This window comes from Falco peregrinus, chromosome 3 (genome assembly GCF_023634155.1).
Source record: "Falco peregrinus isolate bFalPer1 chromosome 3, bFalPer1.pri, whole genome shotgun sequence".
In the NCBI taxonomy this organism is placed as follows: Eukaryota; Metazoa; Chordata; class Aves; order Falconiformes; family Falconidae; genus Falco; species Falco peregrinus.
The window spans coordinates 41,888,155-41,907,262 of record NC_073723.1 but is presented as its reverse complement, the minus strand read 5'-3'; the positions used below and the strand labels follow the sequence as shown (position 1 = coordinate 41,907,262).

At 36.6% G+C, this 19,108-nt stretch overlaps 1 protein-coding gene across 10 annotated transcripts in view; it reads right to left on the bottom strand.

Annotated features, from left to right (window-relative positions):
• The window catches only part of EYA1 (EYA transcriptional coactivator and phosphatase 1), a 168,874-nt gene that overhangs the window by 35,701 nt on the left and 114,065 nt on the right, over positions 1-19,108 (bottom strand). For 7 of the 10 annotated variants that reach the window (XM_055800634.1, XM_055800632.1, XM_055800631.1 and 4 more), the window contains 3 exons: positions 11,037-11,179; positions 9,799-9,882; positions 3,636-3,725 (listed from right to left, as the gene is read on the bottom strand). In XM_055800634.1, the coding sequence (XP_055656609.1) occupies positions 3,636-3,725; positions 9,799-9,882; positions 11,037-11,179 (317 nt within the window). The remainder of the gene's footprint in view (positions 1-3,635; positions 3,726-9,798; positions 9,883-11,036; positions 11,180-19,108) is intronic. The other 3 variants (XM_055800635.1, XM_055800633.1, XM_055800630.1) reach the window with 1 other exon arrangement.

The following is a 19,108-nucleotide window of genomic DNA, read 5'->3' as shown; positions in this document are numbered from 1 at the left end:
ACACTGCACTATTTTCTACTGTTCAGCCTAATATACTTCTATAATTTCATTATGAAATTACTATTATGCAAGAAAACATTGTTTATTATGGTACTTAGATCAAATTATACATTGGTAAGCATTAATATTTTCCTTTCAGTATGTTGAAAAACTTGTCATACCCCTTTAACATGCTGTTTAGGGAATGTTCCTTCAAGATTTGAAATTATTTGCTATTCTATCAATTTGGACTTAATTACTCCAAATAAATCTGTGCAAAGCGAAGGAAATAAGCCATCTCTTTTTTTTAAAGCAATAAACTAAGAACCAGTACAAACTGAAGGTGCAGTAACTAATTTTAAATCTAAATGCAGCTCACCTGTTCATAAACAGAACACTGACTTCAGAGCTAAATGGTGAGATCTGACTGAATTTTGTAACTGAGTTTGAAAAATGCCAATTAGAAATACTGTTATATATATTATTATCATTACTACTACTACTACAACAAAAACAACATAAAGAACAACATGCAGGAAATCAGGTAATGAATTTACCTGGCTGTATCCCCTACTAAATTAGGATGGCTAAACTAGTTTGCAATTGATATGCGTTGGCATTCATTCACTTTATAGAGAATGAAAAATGACTGCTGAAGTTTAGAATTTGGTAATATTAAATAAATCTCTAGGCTGAGCTTTGAAAAGCCAGTTAAGTCATACACAAATCAAGCAGTGCTGCAGAGATCACTGCTGCCACTCTGCCCTTTGCATTCAGTCTTCGGCAGTTTACAAGAAGACAGAATACTCTCCCTCTAACTTGGATAACAAGAGAGCTGTTCTGATTAGAGCTGTCTGGAATGCATCGGATGAAAAGATTTTTATTAAAAAACATTAACTTGTGGTATCTGAAAAAATGTGCACCATAGGCCAAAGTTATGACAGATGATTGCCTGCCCATAAACCCAGCCTCTCTGTGTGTCAGGAAGGGTTCCCTCTGAGCCTGGGTGAGCCGGAGAGCATCAGCTTTCAGATTCCCACTTTGAATTATGCCTAGACCCAAAGACATGTCTATACGGTGGATTAGATGTTCCAAATCCAGCTTTGCCTGTCTTCACACTATTTCTGGGCAAGGATGCTCACTGGCAATGCTGCCTACAAACTTTGTGATTCCTAATGGCTCAGATGCTTGGGCACACGAATTGGAAAGCTTAAGCCTAAAGAGGTCCCCACTAGATCTTCCAGACTCAGTCCTTCATCAGCAAGAACAGATGTTTTAAGCCTGAGGCACAGCCAAGCCAAATTGCCCACAGTTTTCACAGAAGCCTGTCAAGCTGTAGAGTAGCCTGAAGTTCCAAACTACCAAGGAAGGACTTTGAATTTCTGAGATGGATGTGAGGAATCTGCCCTGAGGTCGCAGACCTTGGGAACCAGGCAGGCCCCGCTAATAATGGCAACACTCACAAGAAAGACAAACTGCGGCTCCAGAAGGACACGTTCCTTCAAAAACTCCATGAGTCTGCAACATGTTTCAAAAAATCTGACCTTCCTGGTGAACTGAAAGTCTCAATTTGTGGCCAGGTCTGGTCCTTAGGTGCTGCTTCCCACAAAGTACAGGCTCTCTTATGCCCCCTCCCTGTGCACTTCTCCGAAGACTTCTCCAGGGCAATCCGCAAGCACAAACCCACTCCTCTGCACACTGAACATGCTCTTCACTCCCTTGGACAGGGCATGATCTCTCAGATCAGAGTTCGCATTCATCAGAAACAAGGAATTAGAGCTCATGTACAACGACATGAACACAACTGCTCACTCCTAAGTGCCTTTGTGTATGAAGAACACAGACTAGGGTATAGACACAGACTATCATACTTGAGTTTGCAGACACAAGATAAACTGGCTTGTTAAGGAGCAAATGCAAAGAACCAAGCTCATTCAGTGAGCTACTCTGCTGGAGCTCCTCCCTGGAGCAGTATTTTTTTCATACACGGCTTCAAAGTTCTTCAGTGGATAAACTGCTATGCTGTACTGTTAAGGCTGTAATGTGCCAATTAGCAGAAGATAACCTACTATCCCCACGATGCAGCTGATCAACTTCCATTAAAGTCAGTGATGCTGACAATCATGTATGAACAAGTAGCTACGTTACTGGTTATGCACAGCAAATGAAAGCACACTGAACTTTATTGAATATGCTGGTAAGATACAGTAGTACTTTCTCTTTCTGCTCTGATAAAATGAAATATAAGCAAATATCAGAAACAGTTCTGGACAATAACTAGCATTGTTATACTTTTCTACAAATTTGAAAAATCAGTCCTATACATGCAACCCCCTAATGGTGCTTCTTATATCCAAACCAACCATATGTTCACATATAGCTACCTTAATGGAAGAAAATGCTACTTTAAAATTTAAAGAATTAATCTATTTTATTGTAAGTATAAAAAATAAATACTCGACTAAGGAATGGAATAAAAAATAAAGCACATTAAATAATTTCATTATATTCTAAGATGCCAAATCATCTGTGAGTGGTTTCTTTTTAGATGAAAAGAAATCAAAATATAGGACAGATGTTAGACAAACCACATTTGAGGTCTATCACACACTGGCATTTTTCAAATTATTTTGGCTCATCTATTAAATAAGGTGTATTTTGCTTGATTTTGAAAAGGGAAACATCAGGAAATATTTAAAGGCCAATTGCTGCCAATTAACTTTGATCAGCAAAAGATGCATTTGAATCTTTTAGATTCTTTTGCCTGTCTGGAATAACACACTATTCTAAAATTTAGCAAAACAACAACTTGATGATTAATGTGTGTTGGCAGCCCCACCACAAGCTTGCTTAACAGTTGGATTTTAAATAAACAGCTGTCTTCACTATGATGGGAAAGAAATCTGACTGTTTTCATGTTTTCGTGTTATTAAAATATGATCAGAAATTGCTTTTTTTCCTTTTAAGATGAAACAGCTAAGCATTATGGTGACAGTCTCTTTCAGCAGTTCGGATAGTTTTAGAACTATCTCACAAGCGTCGCCAAACCATAGCCTACGTAAGCTGAAAAAAGCCCTTGGCATGCTGACACCAGCTCCTTGCCGCACGCCGCAGGGAAGAGGCATGTGTGGCAAAGAAACCCTAGCACGTAACAAATCGTACCTGCCGCTGGGGAAGGCAGAGGACCCCCAGTAACAGGCCACTGAGATGGACAGCGTATACAACATTAATGATTTCCCTCGGGGTTAAGGTGATACTTGCCCACAGTGGGATGTAAGTGAGAAATCTGTACCCAGTCATTAACTGTTTATAGAAGCTGAAGTTTAATAATTAATGGCCTGTGCAGGCTATTGAATTCTAATGTTTATAGACACTTTCGGTGTATCCACTTCTAAAACTTGTTTACTGTGGTCATAAATACTAAGACCTATGAGGACAAAACTTGACCATTTAAACTATTGCAACTTTTGAATGCCAGTGCAGACATTTAGTGTAGATATGATTATATACCCTAATGACTGAATTATACAGATATTTCCTAAACATTTCCACATTGAAACTGTGAAACCAAAAATAATGGTCAAACCATCTAACAACAAATAAAAAGAGACAAATATTAAATTAACTCTAGGTGTTTTAAAAGAATCAACACTTACTTCTAAATCATTAAAGAACAGATGCGTGTCTGCCAAATTGAAAATCATCTCCTCCATTCGCAGTCCAAGAGACACAGAAGTAGGTGGATCCTTAAAGAAGAAATTAAGCAAGTACACCATCAATACCATGCCCAACATACAAACTGGAGGAACTGCTTTTCAAGGGAGATTATTTGATGCATTAAATGCAACATCTGTTTCTTGAGTTTAACTTCAGTAACTCTCTAATCCTGTACTATAACACTTACCAGTAACACTGAAAAATATGACTTTAACTGAACTGATACCGTGATTCTGCAGTCGGACCTCCGTGGTCATCCTCGTGCACCCCTGGCATGGGCTCTCTGCCCTCTGTGCAGAAAGGACAAATCCATTTCACCTAAAACTTCTCCAGATTTTACAACTGTTTACAAGTTTTATGATCAACCAGGAGCATGATAATGCTATTGTTACCCAAAATAAACTCTCACTTGTCACAAGTATAGGAATACCTAGCGACTTTAAAGCAAATCACCGTTAATGCTTTATTTGCAAATGGCAATTATATTTAAAACCACTCCTTGATTCTCCACAAAACCATGCTTTAATTACGCTTTCAGTTTGGCCCACCCATGCAGAGTGAACAAATCTATTGTTTGTTATTAATGCATAACACACTTTAACTTCTCTACAGAAATTACCATAACAACTTATTCCTAACTGAGCTAATAAACTCAAAAAGCATGTTCAGCATTGTGGTTACCAAATCCATTACAGATGTTTGTCTTGTTTTGAATTTTTTTTTGCCTATTATATACTTTCAGTCTGAAAAATCGAAAAGAAAGCCTAACATATACATTTGATATAGAGTTTCTCATGTATAATGCCAAGTATATCCAAGCGCACAGAAGCATGAGTTTGAAAGAACATGTTATATTATCTCATGACACCCTCTATTAACAATGTTAGTTTGTTAGGAATTATATTTAAAATAGAACTGCAGAAGTGACAACCCATGTTTTATTTAAAATAAGTTAATATTCTAAACCTGATGACAACTCAAAGTTAAAAACCAAGAGATGCAGTCCCTAGTTTCTTTTTCCACCTTTCAATCAAATTAATAGATGTTTCAACATGATCTCTGAACTTTCAGACATTTTTCTGTAACTACTGGTTAAAAGGCAAAATGTGTCAGTAGCAAACAGCTGGAAAATAATGGTGATTTGGCAGCCTGTTCACCTTCTGGAAATGCCAAAACCCCAAATAAAACTAACCAGAAAAAGAATTTTGGAAAGAAGCATTTAGAAACAAAGCTACATAAAACAAATAAAACATCTATTCTTGAGCTCACATACATTAAGAGTAAATAAGTTTCCTAGTATAAATAAAATAGCCCTTATAAATGGGAAAGAAAAATTGCATCATAGTATTTTGATGAACTTTGCCCTTAAAAATAAGCCTTCTATTTAAACTGGCACCACCAGAGAAAAAAAAAAAAAAAAAAAAAAAAGAATATTTGGCTTCTTAATTCAAATGGAAAGACTTTAAAATATGAATAAAAGTATTCTGTCTCTCTGTTTTAATATTGCTCTATTTGTAGACCTACATCTTCCTTTATTTTACTTTTGTAGGCATGTGAGGTGGAAAGCAGGTGGTATTTTCTTTTTAGCTAGGCCTGAGGCTGCTTTTCCCTTTGAGACATTCCTGCTTATCTTTGTGCCCACTTACCACCCCACCATCCTTCATAGCTCATCAGCTTTTTTTTTAAAACCAGACAAGGATCTCTGTTGTTCCTGAACACTAACAGAAGTCACCCCACAGAAACCTCTACTCTAGTTATTAAAAGGAATCTGATGGCCTAAGGGTCTAAGATGCAAATTAGTATCACTACCTACATCTTGATTATCAACTGCTAACGTAACAGTATAGAACTAATTCAATTTTGAGCTTCCATCCATGAATAGGAACATCATTTTGAAAAGCAGAATTAGACAGAGCATGGTATCGGTGATGAACCCATATGGTTAATTTTAAACAAATGGCTGTGAATACATAATTTAAGTTTCAGTGTACACATGACTCAAATCAAACATTTTTATTAACCTTTTTATCACACTTCTGAGTCAGAAAAAATGGATTTGTGTAAGGCTTTCTGTGAACCATTTCACACCAAGGTATTTTTAAGTGGTAGACAAACAGAATGGGGATTTCTCTAAAGTACATACTAAAATAATGCCATATATTAGGTTAATTTAATCAGGAGAAAAACAAATAGGAAAATCATTGGCACCTACTGAAAATGTCAGATTAAATAGCACAAAAGCTAAGAGAAGAAACAAAACAGGTTGCTTTTGAAAAAAACCCACGTAATTCCATGATTAAACACAATCTTATTCTATAGAAAATTCCACTTAGCATAAAAACTGTGTTAAGCTGCAGCTCTGGATACCCACGTATTTAACAGAAGCAAAAGCCTTATCTGTGTTAGGGTTTTAAATATCTGTGTAGTCATAGTCACAAACTTGCAACTGCTCTAGGGAAAAGCACAACAGCCTTGGTTTAAAGCACTGCAGTAGATTAAAATCTGATGTCAGACATTACACTGGGGGATGAAAACTTTAAAAAAGACAAGGCTAGAATGGGTTTTAAAAAAAAAAATCCCATACCGAACCTTCTTTTGCAATTTTAAGCCACTAATTGCTAACTAATTATTGTGAGGTGTCACACAATGAGGAGGAAAGCTAACAATCTCTTCTTGTTGATTGGGATTTGCAGGTTCACTCGGTGTGTCTTTTCAGGTATGGTCAAAACCAGGTACAAATCTCTGAGGGAGGTACAGTTTAGCTAAAGAAAAGAAATACCAATGTCAAATTGCTTAAGCAGGCCTCTTATTTTGAATACTGGTACTGGAGCCAAAACATTGTCTGTATGTCATTTCTAAATTCTACCCACTTGATTTCTTTGTTTTGTGGAGAAACAAGAAGCTGAAAAACAGGAAAGTTCACTTTGGGTACAAGGCTTATTTTCCACTTAAGCTTACAGGTCACAAACGAAGGGTTAAGTGAAACCAGGCTTTGTTTTTCTCAATCTCTAAAATATATTAAACCACACTAAAATAGCTTATAATTTAAAGGAAAATTCCCTTAAAGACTCTGAATATAAATGCTTTGATGGAGAATGGAAATGTACGTAAAGACTACGGTATTCTAGTGCCAATACTGAGACGTATTTCCACCTGCTCCAAGATGCTAAAGGGCTTCAACTTCTTCCAAATCCCAAAACTTAAGCATTTGACATCTGGCTGAAGACATGAGTTTTGACGTGTTAGAACCCCTAATGTCAATTAAAGTCACCGATAACTATATTTGATGAATAGGTATCTCTGTACCTGTTCAAAAAAATTCCGAAAGTGTCGTGGTTTAACCATGACAAAAAGCAAATGGAAATGTTTTGTTTTGTTTTGTTTCTTTTTCTTCTCTTCTGGAAGAACAAATCATATTCCAATACCAGCTTCATACATTACCAGTTACATACATGCATTACATGAAATTCACAAAATTCAAATCACCCTTAAATAAAAATGTAGCAGTTTATACAATGACTGTGCAAGCTGAAAAAAATAAGTTATATTTTGTTCCAACAAAGACGAAGGACAAAAGCAAGGAGCAAGCAGAGCACAACAGCAGCAAAAGGAGAGCAGGTGATAAAAACAGATGAAAAAGTAAGAATAAACAGAAAAGGGCGGCACAAGCAAGAAGTTATGAGGAAAGAGGTAGATAACAAGGACAAGAAAATCAATCCCTTCAGCAGCAGGGCTGCTCATCATTCATAGCCACTCACCATGAAACTCACTCAGGTGTTATGAAAACAGCTGAATGCCAAGTTGCCAAATCCTCTGTTATTTAATTAGGATATTTTTGTTTGTTTGAAGATCCAACTTTTGTATTTTAATGATTATGTGAGCAGCTTAAATTTAATTTTATAAAAAGGCATTTCTAGCCCTCACCACAGTGTAGAAACATATGAGAATGTGACATCAGATCACTCAAAAAGCAGAATACAGGTGAAAAGAACATATTTTTATTTTTTTTTTTACAAATTGATTTATGATCTGGATCTGTGATTTTAAAGGACAGAAATCATTAGGGAACACTCTCTAAAAGGACATGCACCTCATATTGCTGCAAATAAACCCTACAATCCTTGTATGACAGATGCTATGTTTTAGCATGTTTGCTTTGAATATCTGATGCTATCTTCCTCTAATTTCTATGGAAATTGCTAACTGCGGTCTGAAGCTGTCAATAAGCCAAGAGAAATTGCGGTATGAATGAAACTTTACAAAAACAAAGCAAGAACGGCACACTCTCATGACTGCATCTGAGAACCAAGGACATGCACGTTGTTACCCCTCACCAAAAAGATCTAATATTTATCCACAATGTAAGCACTAATGCCATCACCCCTCTTAACATCTATGGTTGGTTGTCATTTAGCAATGCAGAAGTATTCTGCCACATGCTGTGCAACCAGAGCCAGCCAGGCAAAAGCTACATTTAAAGTAAACAGTGCCAACAGTGATGGAGCTGCAATGAGGAGTCACCCACCTCCTTGCAGCGTACATATTTATATCTCTTTGCAGCTGAATACTAGTCACTTCCTCCACCTCAAGCATGCAGCAAGAAAGGTGTTTATGTTCAGGCCCTAATTAATGGACCCACTATAGGGAACTAGTAACAAATGGAAAAAATATGCTTGCACAAGTATTTCTATGGCAATGACTAATTAGGTTTTCCCAGCACTACTCTGCTGCCCAAAAGCAAGTGGAGAGACTCTGTTGGCACCGAGTTTTTTTCTGAGCACTGGGATCTGTTCTACTCATTCTGAACTGAACTGTCAGAGATTTGATGATTTTGGGGGTGCCATGCAAAAAGCTGGTTTTGGCCTGAGAAATGCAAAGTAACTTTTGCTAAATGTTTAATATTCTATAAAGCTGTTGTCTATATGTATCTATACAGTAATTAATTATTAAAATGTTTGAAGTTCCAGCATCTTTTTACTACCTAAATATAAATTAATAACACCTAGGAAACCAAGGCTGCTGAATTAACTTGCTTTTCTGACACATAATGAAAAAAACTCACTATATTCCTCAAACAAGTAACCAGCTATTACAGCAAACACTTCTGAGAATACACTGCATCTGAAGAAGCAAGAAAGGTTGCAAAGCAGAACTGTTTTAGACTTCTATAATGCAAAAAGCTGTAAGGAGAAATTCAGAACCTGACGCAGGCATGGTCTGAATCAGTAGTAGCTTTGCCCATCGCTCAGCTGGGTGTAGGGTATTAGTGACAAATATAAGCTTTACCAGAAGACACAGTGATATCTGGATGTTTCTTATACGTAGACAATTTTAAGGTGACCAAAAAACCCCTCACATTTTAGTTATAGCTCACATGAACTTAACATGAAATAGCATAATAGATTTTAGAACAAGCTGAGACATTAGCTTTCAATCCTGGAAAAACAAAGTTTGATCTCACAAGGGCATTCCATTCATAAACTGTTCTTATTCACCTAAGACCGCATTTCTCCTCTGAGAATTACCAAGAAAACCCACAGTCTGTACACATATTCATCAGTTCAGTTATGATTTATAGACTATGCATAATAGAAAAATTTGACTCATAAGCAGACTTTCAAAAACATCAGTCAATACATAGATTAAAAAAAGTTAAGGTAAGAAATTTTAAACTAATCTCTCTGTGTCTGAAAGTATTCCTCCTCTTGCCTGCTCAACCCAGAGCACAGTCCACTGCCGATCACTCAGAACTAAAATGTTATTTTAGCAATCACTCATGGAAGTTCTTCACTCTGTGAGGGCAGGTAAACCTTTGCAGATTTTGATGATATCAACAGGTTTCAGACACTCCATACCTACAAACCAAACCTCAAGTCATCAAAGTATTATTCCCAACGCTATTTAATTATTCACTGAATATAAGGGCTGAGTAAGTACAAAGAATGGATGTGTGAAACAGCTTTACTCCTTGATTTTTTTATGTTTTAAGACACCAGTACCAATTTGCCTCTAGAAAATCATCTAGTGTTCTGGTCTTCCTTGTGTATTAACCATAAAAGAGCAAATATTACTGAAATTTTCCATCAGTTTCTTGACACTTACCCTTCCATATCTGTTAGCATAGGACCCTGTAAGCAAGGAATGGAAAATGATGATTGTCTCATCCAAATCCCAAATGAATACTCTCTGTAAAAAGAGAATCAAATCAATGTGTTCCTCTGTGAAGCTGATACTTGAAATGGAAAGTTAAAATTTGAATCAGTAAGTGCACAAATGAGAAAATTGTATTGAAATGTTTATATATTAAAACCATAGTTGCCTTGCCATTTATTTCCAGAACTAACAAGTTTTTTCCAGAATATGGTAATACAATCTGTTAGCTTTTTACTACAATTGCTATTGTATCAAATTATTCTGTTAGAACAGAATTATAGTTATTGTCAAATACACATAGCTAATGAGATTGTACAATGTATTATTTTAAAGCCAGATGTTAGATAGAAACTGAAATAAATGAAGAGAAGCCTCTGAAAATTAAATCTTTGGGGTTTGAATTCTGTATTTCCGCAAGTCTTACAAAACAAAGTTCGTGTAACTGCTCTTGAAAATTACCTCTAAAAACAAAATAAAGCAAATAGCTGCTAAGCACTTAAATCCCCTTAATCTATGTTCATCTTTCATGGATTTTAGGCACCTGAAGAAGGAAAATTATGAACTTAGATGGTGCATTTTTAAGAATGCATAGCATCAGTAAATAATTCTTTCACTTACAGCCAATGGAAAGTATGTGTTTTAAATTTGTCCTCTGACCACACACAAAATGGTATTTTAATGAAAAATAAGTGTTCAAATACAAGTATTTTAAATCCTAGTGAGATTGTATTTCCCATGATGACAAATGGGCTAAGCTTTTGGAAAGGAAAAGTAATGCAGTGTGGACACTCATAGCTGTGGTGTGTCATTGGAGATGTGTTCTCAACATAAAGCATGGGCTACTGGGAGGAATGTGAACACAGCATGAGAGAACAAAAACCGCTATTGTGCTAGAAGTGCCTCCTGTCCAAACGCGAAGCTTTTTTTGACTTGCAAAAAGGTTAGTCTTTTATTTTTTATTTTTAACCAAAAGGAGAAAGAAACCCCCAGTATTTTTCAGAGAAAGTAGGTACTCTACATGAAGATGGCTCTTTAGAAGTTACACCTTCCATGAAAATACTGTTAGAAAAAAAAATAAAGGGAGTCCAATGCCACTTTATTTTTGATGTGTCAGTAATAACTTCTCTGTGCAAATTAATGATAAAAATAGAGTCTGTAACAGGTCAAAGAGATCTAATATAATGTACCTCAAGATCAGAGTCAGGTGGTGGTGAAGGATTATTGTTTCTTCTGCCACGTCCACGTGATTTCCCATCTGAACTACGACGCAATCTATCTGAATCTGAATCTTTAATGGGTGTTGATGGACTGTGGATTGTACTGTATTCTGCTGTGGTAAAGAAATTATATGTTTACCTTTCAGTTTAAACTTGAACAACTTACTTGCTTTTTACATGCGACACTAAAACCAGGATGTTCACTAGAGAGTCCTAACTAAAATAATTACATATACAATGGTAAGTGGCAATACTGATACATAAATTAATTAAATCAAGTCCAAGTTATATGTAAAAACAGAGATATAAATTATTTCAGTAAAAAACTAAAGAAGTAAAAAAAATATTAATGCCTTCAAATCATAGAGAAGATCATATCACTTCATAGACAAGATTAAACTCTAAATGAACAATATTAACTGACAGCAGCTTTTTTTTAAAGAACATGCTTTCAAACATGCTTTAAGATAACCATTATGGTGACTGCTAAGAAAAAACATCTGGGTGTAGAAAACAAAAATAACATACAGAAACTGAAAACTTTTCCCAACTGTCTGGTTGCAGACACTTGACTTTTAGGTTACTACATTTGAGCCAGATGAATATAATTATTTCTAAATATGGCATAAAATACAGTTCTTATTTTCCAAGGGTAAGTTCAATTAATATGTTTGAAATATCCATCAACTATGAAGATAAAATTTACAGTATTCTTGAAAGGCTTACTCCACACTGAACTTTTTAATGAGTACCTTCAAGAAAGGATACAATTCTTTATAAACAGTATTGTATGCTAATTATTATGCTTCAGCAAAATTTATTTATAAAAATATTTACTGTTGTTGAACAGGTAAAAAAGAATGATGATTTACATATGTAAGAACATCAAAGTTTTCCTGAAATCATGCTAGTTGGAAGATGTTTTGCTACGCTTAATAGCCACAGGTCCAATAAGAGTGAAGTGCTTGAACATTAACAAAGCAGACACCCAGCAAAAATCTTCCTTCCTAAGACATTTAACTAGAAGTACCATACTCCTCAAAAATGCAACAACACATTTTTAAATATCTTTTCAAGACTTCCTTTCACAGTCTTAAATTCACAGAGAAAAAATTTTTATTTTGATGGTTATTCTTAATTTTTTTTCCTAAAAAATTTATTTTTGTGAAGGCAGCTGGAATTTTCAGCATAAGATATATTTATCAATCTCACTTCTCAGTTAATATTAACTACTCTTTAGAGTTCAGTAGATGTGGATATTGTATCAGTATTAATTTTCTTTTTAATCAGCTTAGACCATGGCATTCCAGTTTGAACAGACAGGTATATTTCTCACACAAGTGATTCTTTCTCCTAAAAAAACATCCTGTTGAGGTCAAAGGTTAGATTAAGGAGGAGACTCTGGACATCTGTGTAACACCACATATTCACAGTTACTCAAAATAATAACAGTTCCTTGTGCTGAATGAAAGGAAAAGGTCTTGAAATTCTCATGCTCCGCCTTCAAATCTACACTTAATGGAAATTAGTATATATTATATATTTTACATTATACTTTTACCTAAGTATCTCAGGCTACATTAAACAAAACAGAACAACAAATTAAGATGTAACTCAAGGTAAAACAAAGATTCTTTAAAACAGACCTGTACCTAAAAAAGTGATTCTGTGTACGTGCCAATCTAGCCATGTCAGTCTACATAAGTAAAGTCAGAGGTTTAAATGTTGAAGACCACGTACATTGCCATAATATTTCTTGTTTTCAATGACAAAGTACACTTCAGAATATTTATTTAAACTATTTAAACTTTGAATGCTTTGAATTGCTCTTTCACCTACTGTACTTATACATAAGAAATCATAACTCAGCTAGTATAAATTTTCTCAACCTTTTAAACTTAAATGAATTTGCTGCACTTATTATTTTTATTATTAAAAACCTTAATAAAAAAAAAAAAAATAAAGAAAACAATGCACAGGAGCCTTGAAATAAATTATAGCCCCATAAAATAAACAGACCAGAATTTCTTCAACAGGTGAATTGGCCAATGATGTTTTAAATATGTGGTCTAAAACTCACATGTAATGAAATATTGCATGTCCTATTGATTAATTTAAATTAGGGTTGCTCTTGGTCTCTGACAATGTTTTTAGGAGTCTGGCTTTAGATCCCAGTCTTTTAAATTCTTCTCACAGATGTGATACACCTAAAAAGTTTAAGTGTTAAACTTGTAGTAGTAACAATAGTAAATGAAACAGGGAACAGATAGCATTGAAAACATATAAACAAAACTTCATTACAATTAGAACCAAGAAAAACTACAAGAGTGAGCACACAGAGCACAGCATGGTGAGGGCAGGGAAGAAAGTCTGCTTGTAAGAGCCATCCGGCTTTCCATTTTTGCAAACACCTTCATTTAAGCATACTACATTCAGAATTTTCGAACACAGGGCTACAAGTTTGGGTGGAGAATCATTTCCATCTCCCCTTCACATGTGCAAATCATCTGTCTGGATGGGCTAGATCCTCACCTGACAGAAGGACCCCCCAGCCCTACCTTGGGAACCCAAGGCTGGCTGGGCACACCTTAGCCCACCCTTCTTGGGGCCACTGTATCTGCATCCTACCCAAGAAAGAGCTGTCTGTCTCGCTCTTATGGGTCTCCAGGACACCTACTATGCTGCTTTAACAGCCATGCCATTAAAAACAGAACATCCAACTGCAGCATTCATTACAGCAACGTAAGTTCAACCTGCGAAAGCGGGGAAAAAAATTATTCCCTTCATTGTATTTGCAGGCATTTGAAGACTGTTCTCAGATCCCCATTGCTGTTAGGTTAACCCTTCCCTGACTTATCCTTTTTTCTAGGTTCTGATTATCACTCTGTATGGTGTCTCCAAACTGGATACAGCAACCCAAAGCAAAGTCAAGCAAAGCATTAGTCCCCATGTCCTGCAGGCTACCTTCCCCTGGACACCACCTGGCAGGAGACAATTCACATTTTCTGCAATATTTTCAATAAATGTTAATGTCAGGATCCCTAGATTATCTCCCAAGAAGGAAGTGATACCTTTGATTTCTCAAAGACCTGGCCAAATATGGCACATGAACTGAATACACAACATTGCTAATACCTATAGCTTCTGAGCCTACTCAGACCAGTCTGTTATGAACAGTGTCACAGATGGCAGTAACCAATGGGGGGACATGTGACATCATGTGCAAGAAACTTACTCCGTGTAAGTAAAGGAAAACCATATCATGTACTCTTTGGATTAAGGTCATTCAACAGGGCAGCCTCTGTGCGCATGGCTGGGTTACCAGCTCACTGTCCAATGGTCACTCTCAGGTCCTCATAAGGAAACCCAATTAAAGAATCCAGTATCCAGCTGAGCCCTGAGCCTTGACAAGCCCAAGCCCTGACAAATTCTGGAGCAAGAAAAACAACAGCGGCTGAGGGTACTCGATGTGCCACTAATATCTGGAGTACTGAGAGCAGTCTGCAGGGAAAGGTAGAGTCTGGAAGGAGCTGCCAACATTCCCCATCCCACATTTGTGCAGTTCATCATTCCAGCCTAAATGTATACCTCACACCTGCTCCTATTCAGATCACATCTCCATTTTTTGAGTTCTCATCCCGTCTCCAAAGAACTCACAGCCCCTCTCAGCGTGGTGTCATCTACATATTTAATAGGCAAACACATTCTGTTCCGTCATCTAAATGATTAATGAAAATGTGGTCTGATGCTAGGCCCGAGGCAGACACTGAGGAATGCTGCTGTAGCCATCCTTCTGTCTTAACAGAGAGCTCTCACTGACTTCTCTCTGGACGTGGTCTCCTAAACAGCTTTATATCATTCTGCTGCAGTTTCTGCTAGACTGCTTTAGCCTAGTTTGCTTATAAGATTGTTAAATGAAAAGATTTAACTGTCAGGGCAGCAAAAGCTTTGCTAAAGTCAATCTATATAGCCACAAAACAAGTTATCGTTATACCCATTATTCTACATTAATTGATAGGAGGAGGTTAATTTGTTCAACCTCAGCTGACTTCATAGTACAAACCATTTTGTAATACTGGCCCTGGGAAATGACTATGTCTCTAAAGCATTGAATTTAATTTTATCCTGTTCTTAAACATCAGAAATACGGAAACGCAGGAGAAAACCCAGCCCTCCACAAAATCACGAGTGGAATATGGGGTGAGAATCAGCTCTCCACTGCCTGTCCCAACACTAAAGCAAGTTCACCAAAGGAAGCTGGCAGCAGTCAGGTTAAACACAAGAAGGAGGAGTTCAGATAAAAGCTAGGAGATTTGCGGCACATTTTGCCAAAAAATGCCAGGCTCCCAAAAGATTACAATGGTTCAAGAGGAGCCTGAAGATATTCCTGGAAGAGAAGCATACAGGGGTGCTACAGCCATGCCACATGAGCAGGTTGGGTCTACGGGACCGAACAAGGTGGCAACGGCCCCAGGCTTCACTGCCTGTTTCTGGGAAGTCATTTCAGTGTAGGTCCAGCCTGAGCATCAGTGTAGTCTCCTGAGCATTCTCAATAGGGGCTGGAAGAATTAGGAGCTGTCCTGAAAGACACTTTCTTGGTTAGTTTTGTCCGGAAGGACACCAGCTGGGTGCTCTAGGACTGCTCTGCTGAGCCAAAGCTCTGCATCAAAGCAGCCTCCTGCTCCAAATTTAAATGCTAATGTAGGCGCACCCTAAACATACAAATGACAGCAGCTTTGAAAATCCCCCGAGATGAAAGTACCTGGAAGCTGGAAAAGTGCTTAGGGCAAGTCTTGCAGAAGCTTAGCCTATCCTTGCAGCTCCCGGGGCGTTTGCTGATGGCCACTGTGGCAGGCAGGTACGGGGCTGGTTGATCCAATGGTCTGGACCAATACAGCCATTACTGTGTGTTGCATATGCCCTCACAAAATTGTACTAATAATGTAGGAACAGTAATTCTTCTGCATTCATTGAGAGACACAGAAGTTAAGATCTCTCTGCTACCGAACCTCTCTGCACTCTGCCCCGGGCAGACACCAAAACATTACAGCTTGTTTCTGCTTCACACACTCAGAGTTCCCTCTTCCACACCTTGACCAAGTGTAATAGACCCAACCTTGACTTCTCTAGTCAGTCAGAAAAACACTTTAAACCAAGACTCTATAAATGTATGCCTCTTTTTCCAGGTGTGACTGATACCCCCTGCTCCTGACCTCTGGTAGTAACCCCTGTACTGTAAGCTGACACCAACCCAGACAAAAACTACACATAAGTGTGAGGAATAAAAAATGTTTACATTCTGGTTTACCTCAGATACATGAGCCATACTTTAGCATACTTTTCCCTATGCTTCAAGGCACCGTATTATTTCAACTTGACATAATACTTCATAAGCATATACCTCCCTGTTATACATCATTGTGGGCAGTCTCGATGGTTTTATCACACAGCACAATTTTCCATCATCTCATAAATAAGAATACTTTGATTACTTATGAATAGATAATACAGCCACAGAGATACCATTGGCAACACTATATTCTGTAATTCCTTTCTGTTTGTTATGGAAATCCCCCCATAAATTGCTGTATTTTCTTGCTATCGATTTCATTGTATTACACAGCAACAGTATCAAATGAGGAATCTGGGGAAAACTAGCTATCCCAGAAATCCCAAAATCAAGTCTATCTCTACGTAAATCTCACTGGCTGTGTGGGTAGAGCTCTTGCTGTTGACAAAGGCATTGCAAATTTCATAAGACTTTTTCTCTACTACACTGAAAGGGTATGCAAAAAAGAGTAAACGCACATTATCAAAGTAATCATATCTCATGTCACAATGTAAATCACACAGGCGAGATGGGCCTAGGATAGCTAGAACAGTCAAATGTCTCTGCAAGTAGGTATGCACAAATATTTTCCATTTTGATTGTGCCCAGATTAATGGTTTCCCCTCAAATTTTATACTTAATTTTGAATAAAGACCTTAAATCCTCAGGCCAGATTTATTTCAACTCCTGCATACCAAAATAAAAATATAAGATACAAGTAGTTTGAATATGTCGGTCTCATGCTATGATTTTCTTACTTTTGCATAAATAAAGCTAAACACAAAATTTCATGAGCACTATACAAACTTCTTCCTTTACTCCTTACATAAAACTGAAGCAGGATTAAACAAGGCAGCAGAATCACACAGGTATTTGAGGATTTTTCTTTTTTTTTTTTACTTCTCTATAAAAAATGTGACTACTACACTAGCAGTAGTGTACTACCATGCTAGTAGTAGTGAGTAAAAGTCCTAAGTATTGGAAGAAATATGATAATGCATGCTTGCAGGATCACAGAAAGATGTCTTTAGTACTGCTTTGACAAAATGTCAAAATCTGCACCTTATGAAACAAATATAAGGTTTGTCTGTTGAGGACTACTATTATAAACTTGACAGAAACCCTTAATAGTCTGTTTAAAATATTTGCAAAAATGCCGATTTATTTCAAGGCTTGGGTGACTTCTTGATTTAGCATTGTATATTCAAAACAATGACAAAATATCATATTAAGAGTGTATCTTCTATATAACAGTATACACTAACTATGTATGACAACAACTATATTAACAAGCCCTGCAGTGGTCCAGACTGTTCCCTCCAGCTTTCAATGTTGAAGAAAAAAAGCTTAAGTATAATGGGCCCATAGTGCCACTCTCCATTGTAGGCATTTCTTCCTTACTCATTATTTATTCTTTCAAATAATTTGAAATTACTGTCACTTTTGATGCTCCTAAAACCAATGATGAATATCCCATTTATCTATTAAAAAAAGTCTATTTAAAAGTGCATCAAGTTCTTAGCCTCAACATATCTTGTGACAGTGAGTCAGGCTATATATTGCTGGATGCATCGCAAAAGAGTTAGAAGTTGTACCTTGTTAACATAAAACCAGGAGAAAAGCAAAACCAGTGCTCTACTTTGCCATTCATTATTGCATCCAATCTAATTCCTGTTTCTTCAGAATTTTCATTGAGTTTACTTCCCACATAAATATATGCTCTAGATTTACTTGTCACTTACATCTATGAAAAAAAGCAAACATTAAAACACCAATAACGTACTGTGAATACAGCAGTATTTGTTTCCAAACAGCTATTAGTGAAAACAAACAGCTATTACTGAAAAGTTGCCTATATAGTCTATTTGCTCTGTTTCACTTTCTTGCCTCTAATTTAGTGTTATGAAATATGATAAGAAGTAACTGTAAAAGTAGCTTTTCATTTTCCAATACTAAATATGATACAGTGTTCAAGCAAAAAGAAGTTTAGTCTTTAGAGCAAAATGATGACTCACGGCTGACAACAATTTTTGTTGCTAGCACTGCCCTTGTGGGGTTTTTGTTCTGCACTGTGAAGTATGTCAGCAATATGAAAAAAAACTTCCAGTAATATTTTAAACATACTTATTGCAGAAACCAAGAAAACTGGGAGATTAAACCTCGAGAATAATGACAGTCTCTCTCTATGCGAGAAACACTTTAATAAATTGTAAATACAGCATCATATGAATACAGTATCGTATTTGCACAAGTGTCTGTGTAAATCCAGCTTTTGTCTAAGCAATGCTTGAAATGGCATGAATCTTCTGCATCCACAACATCCTGCAGCAAGAAGCTGCACAGCTTACTTATACACAACATAAAGAAAGACTTCTTTTTGTTCACTCTGAACCTACTTTATTGAATTTGAGTATTGGAATGGAGACTGAATTTTAACTTGCTAGTCTACTTTTACCATTTTTTATCATTTTAATTATTATTACTTCTCTCACATACTACAGCTCACACAAAAAATCAGCATCTCACTGTTCATACCAGGGATAATCTACTCAAGTATGGATGAAAGCTCACCCCAGAAGGAATCTAATAATCTGTTGTTATTCTGATAAAAATAATTTTCTTCCATTAAGTGAAAGTCAGAAGTCTACAAGTGCAAAAAAACCTTTGAAAATTCTTACTTTTGAACTGAAACAAAATGTCCAATTAAATCAGA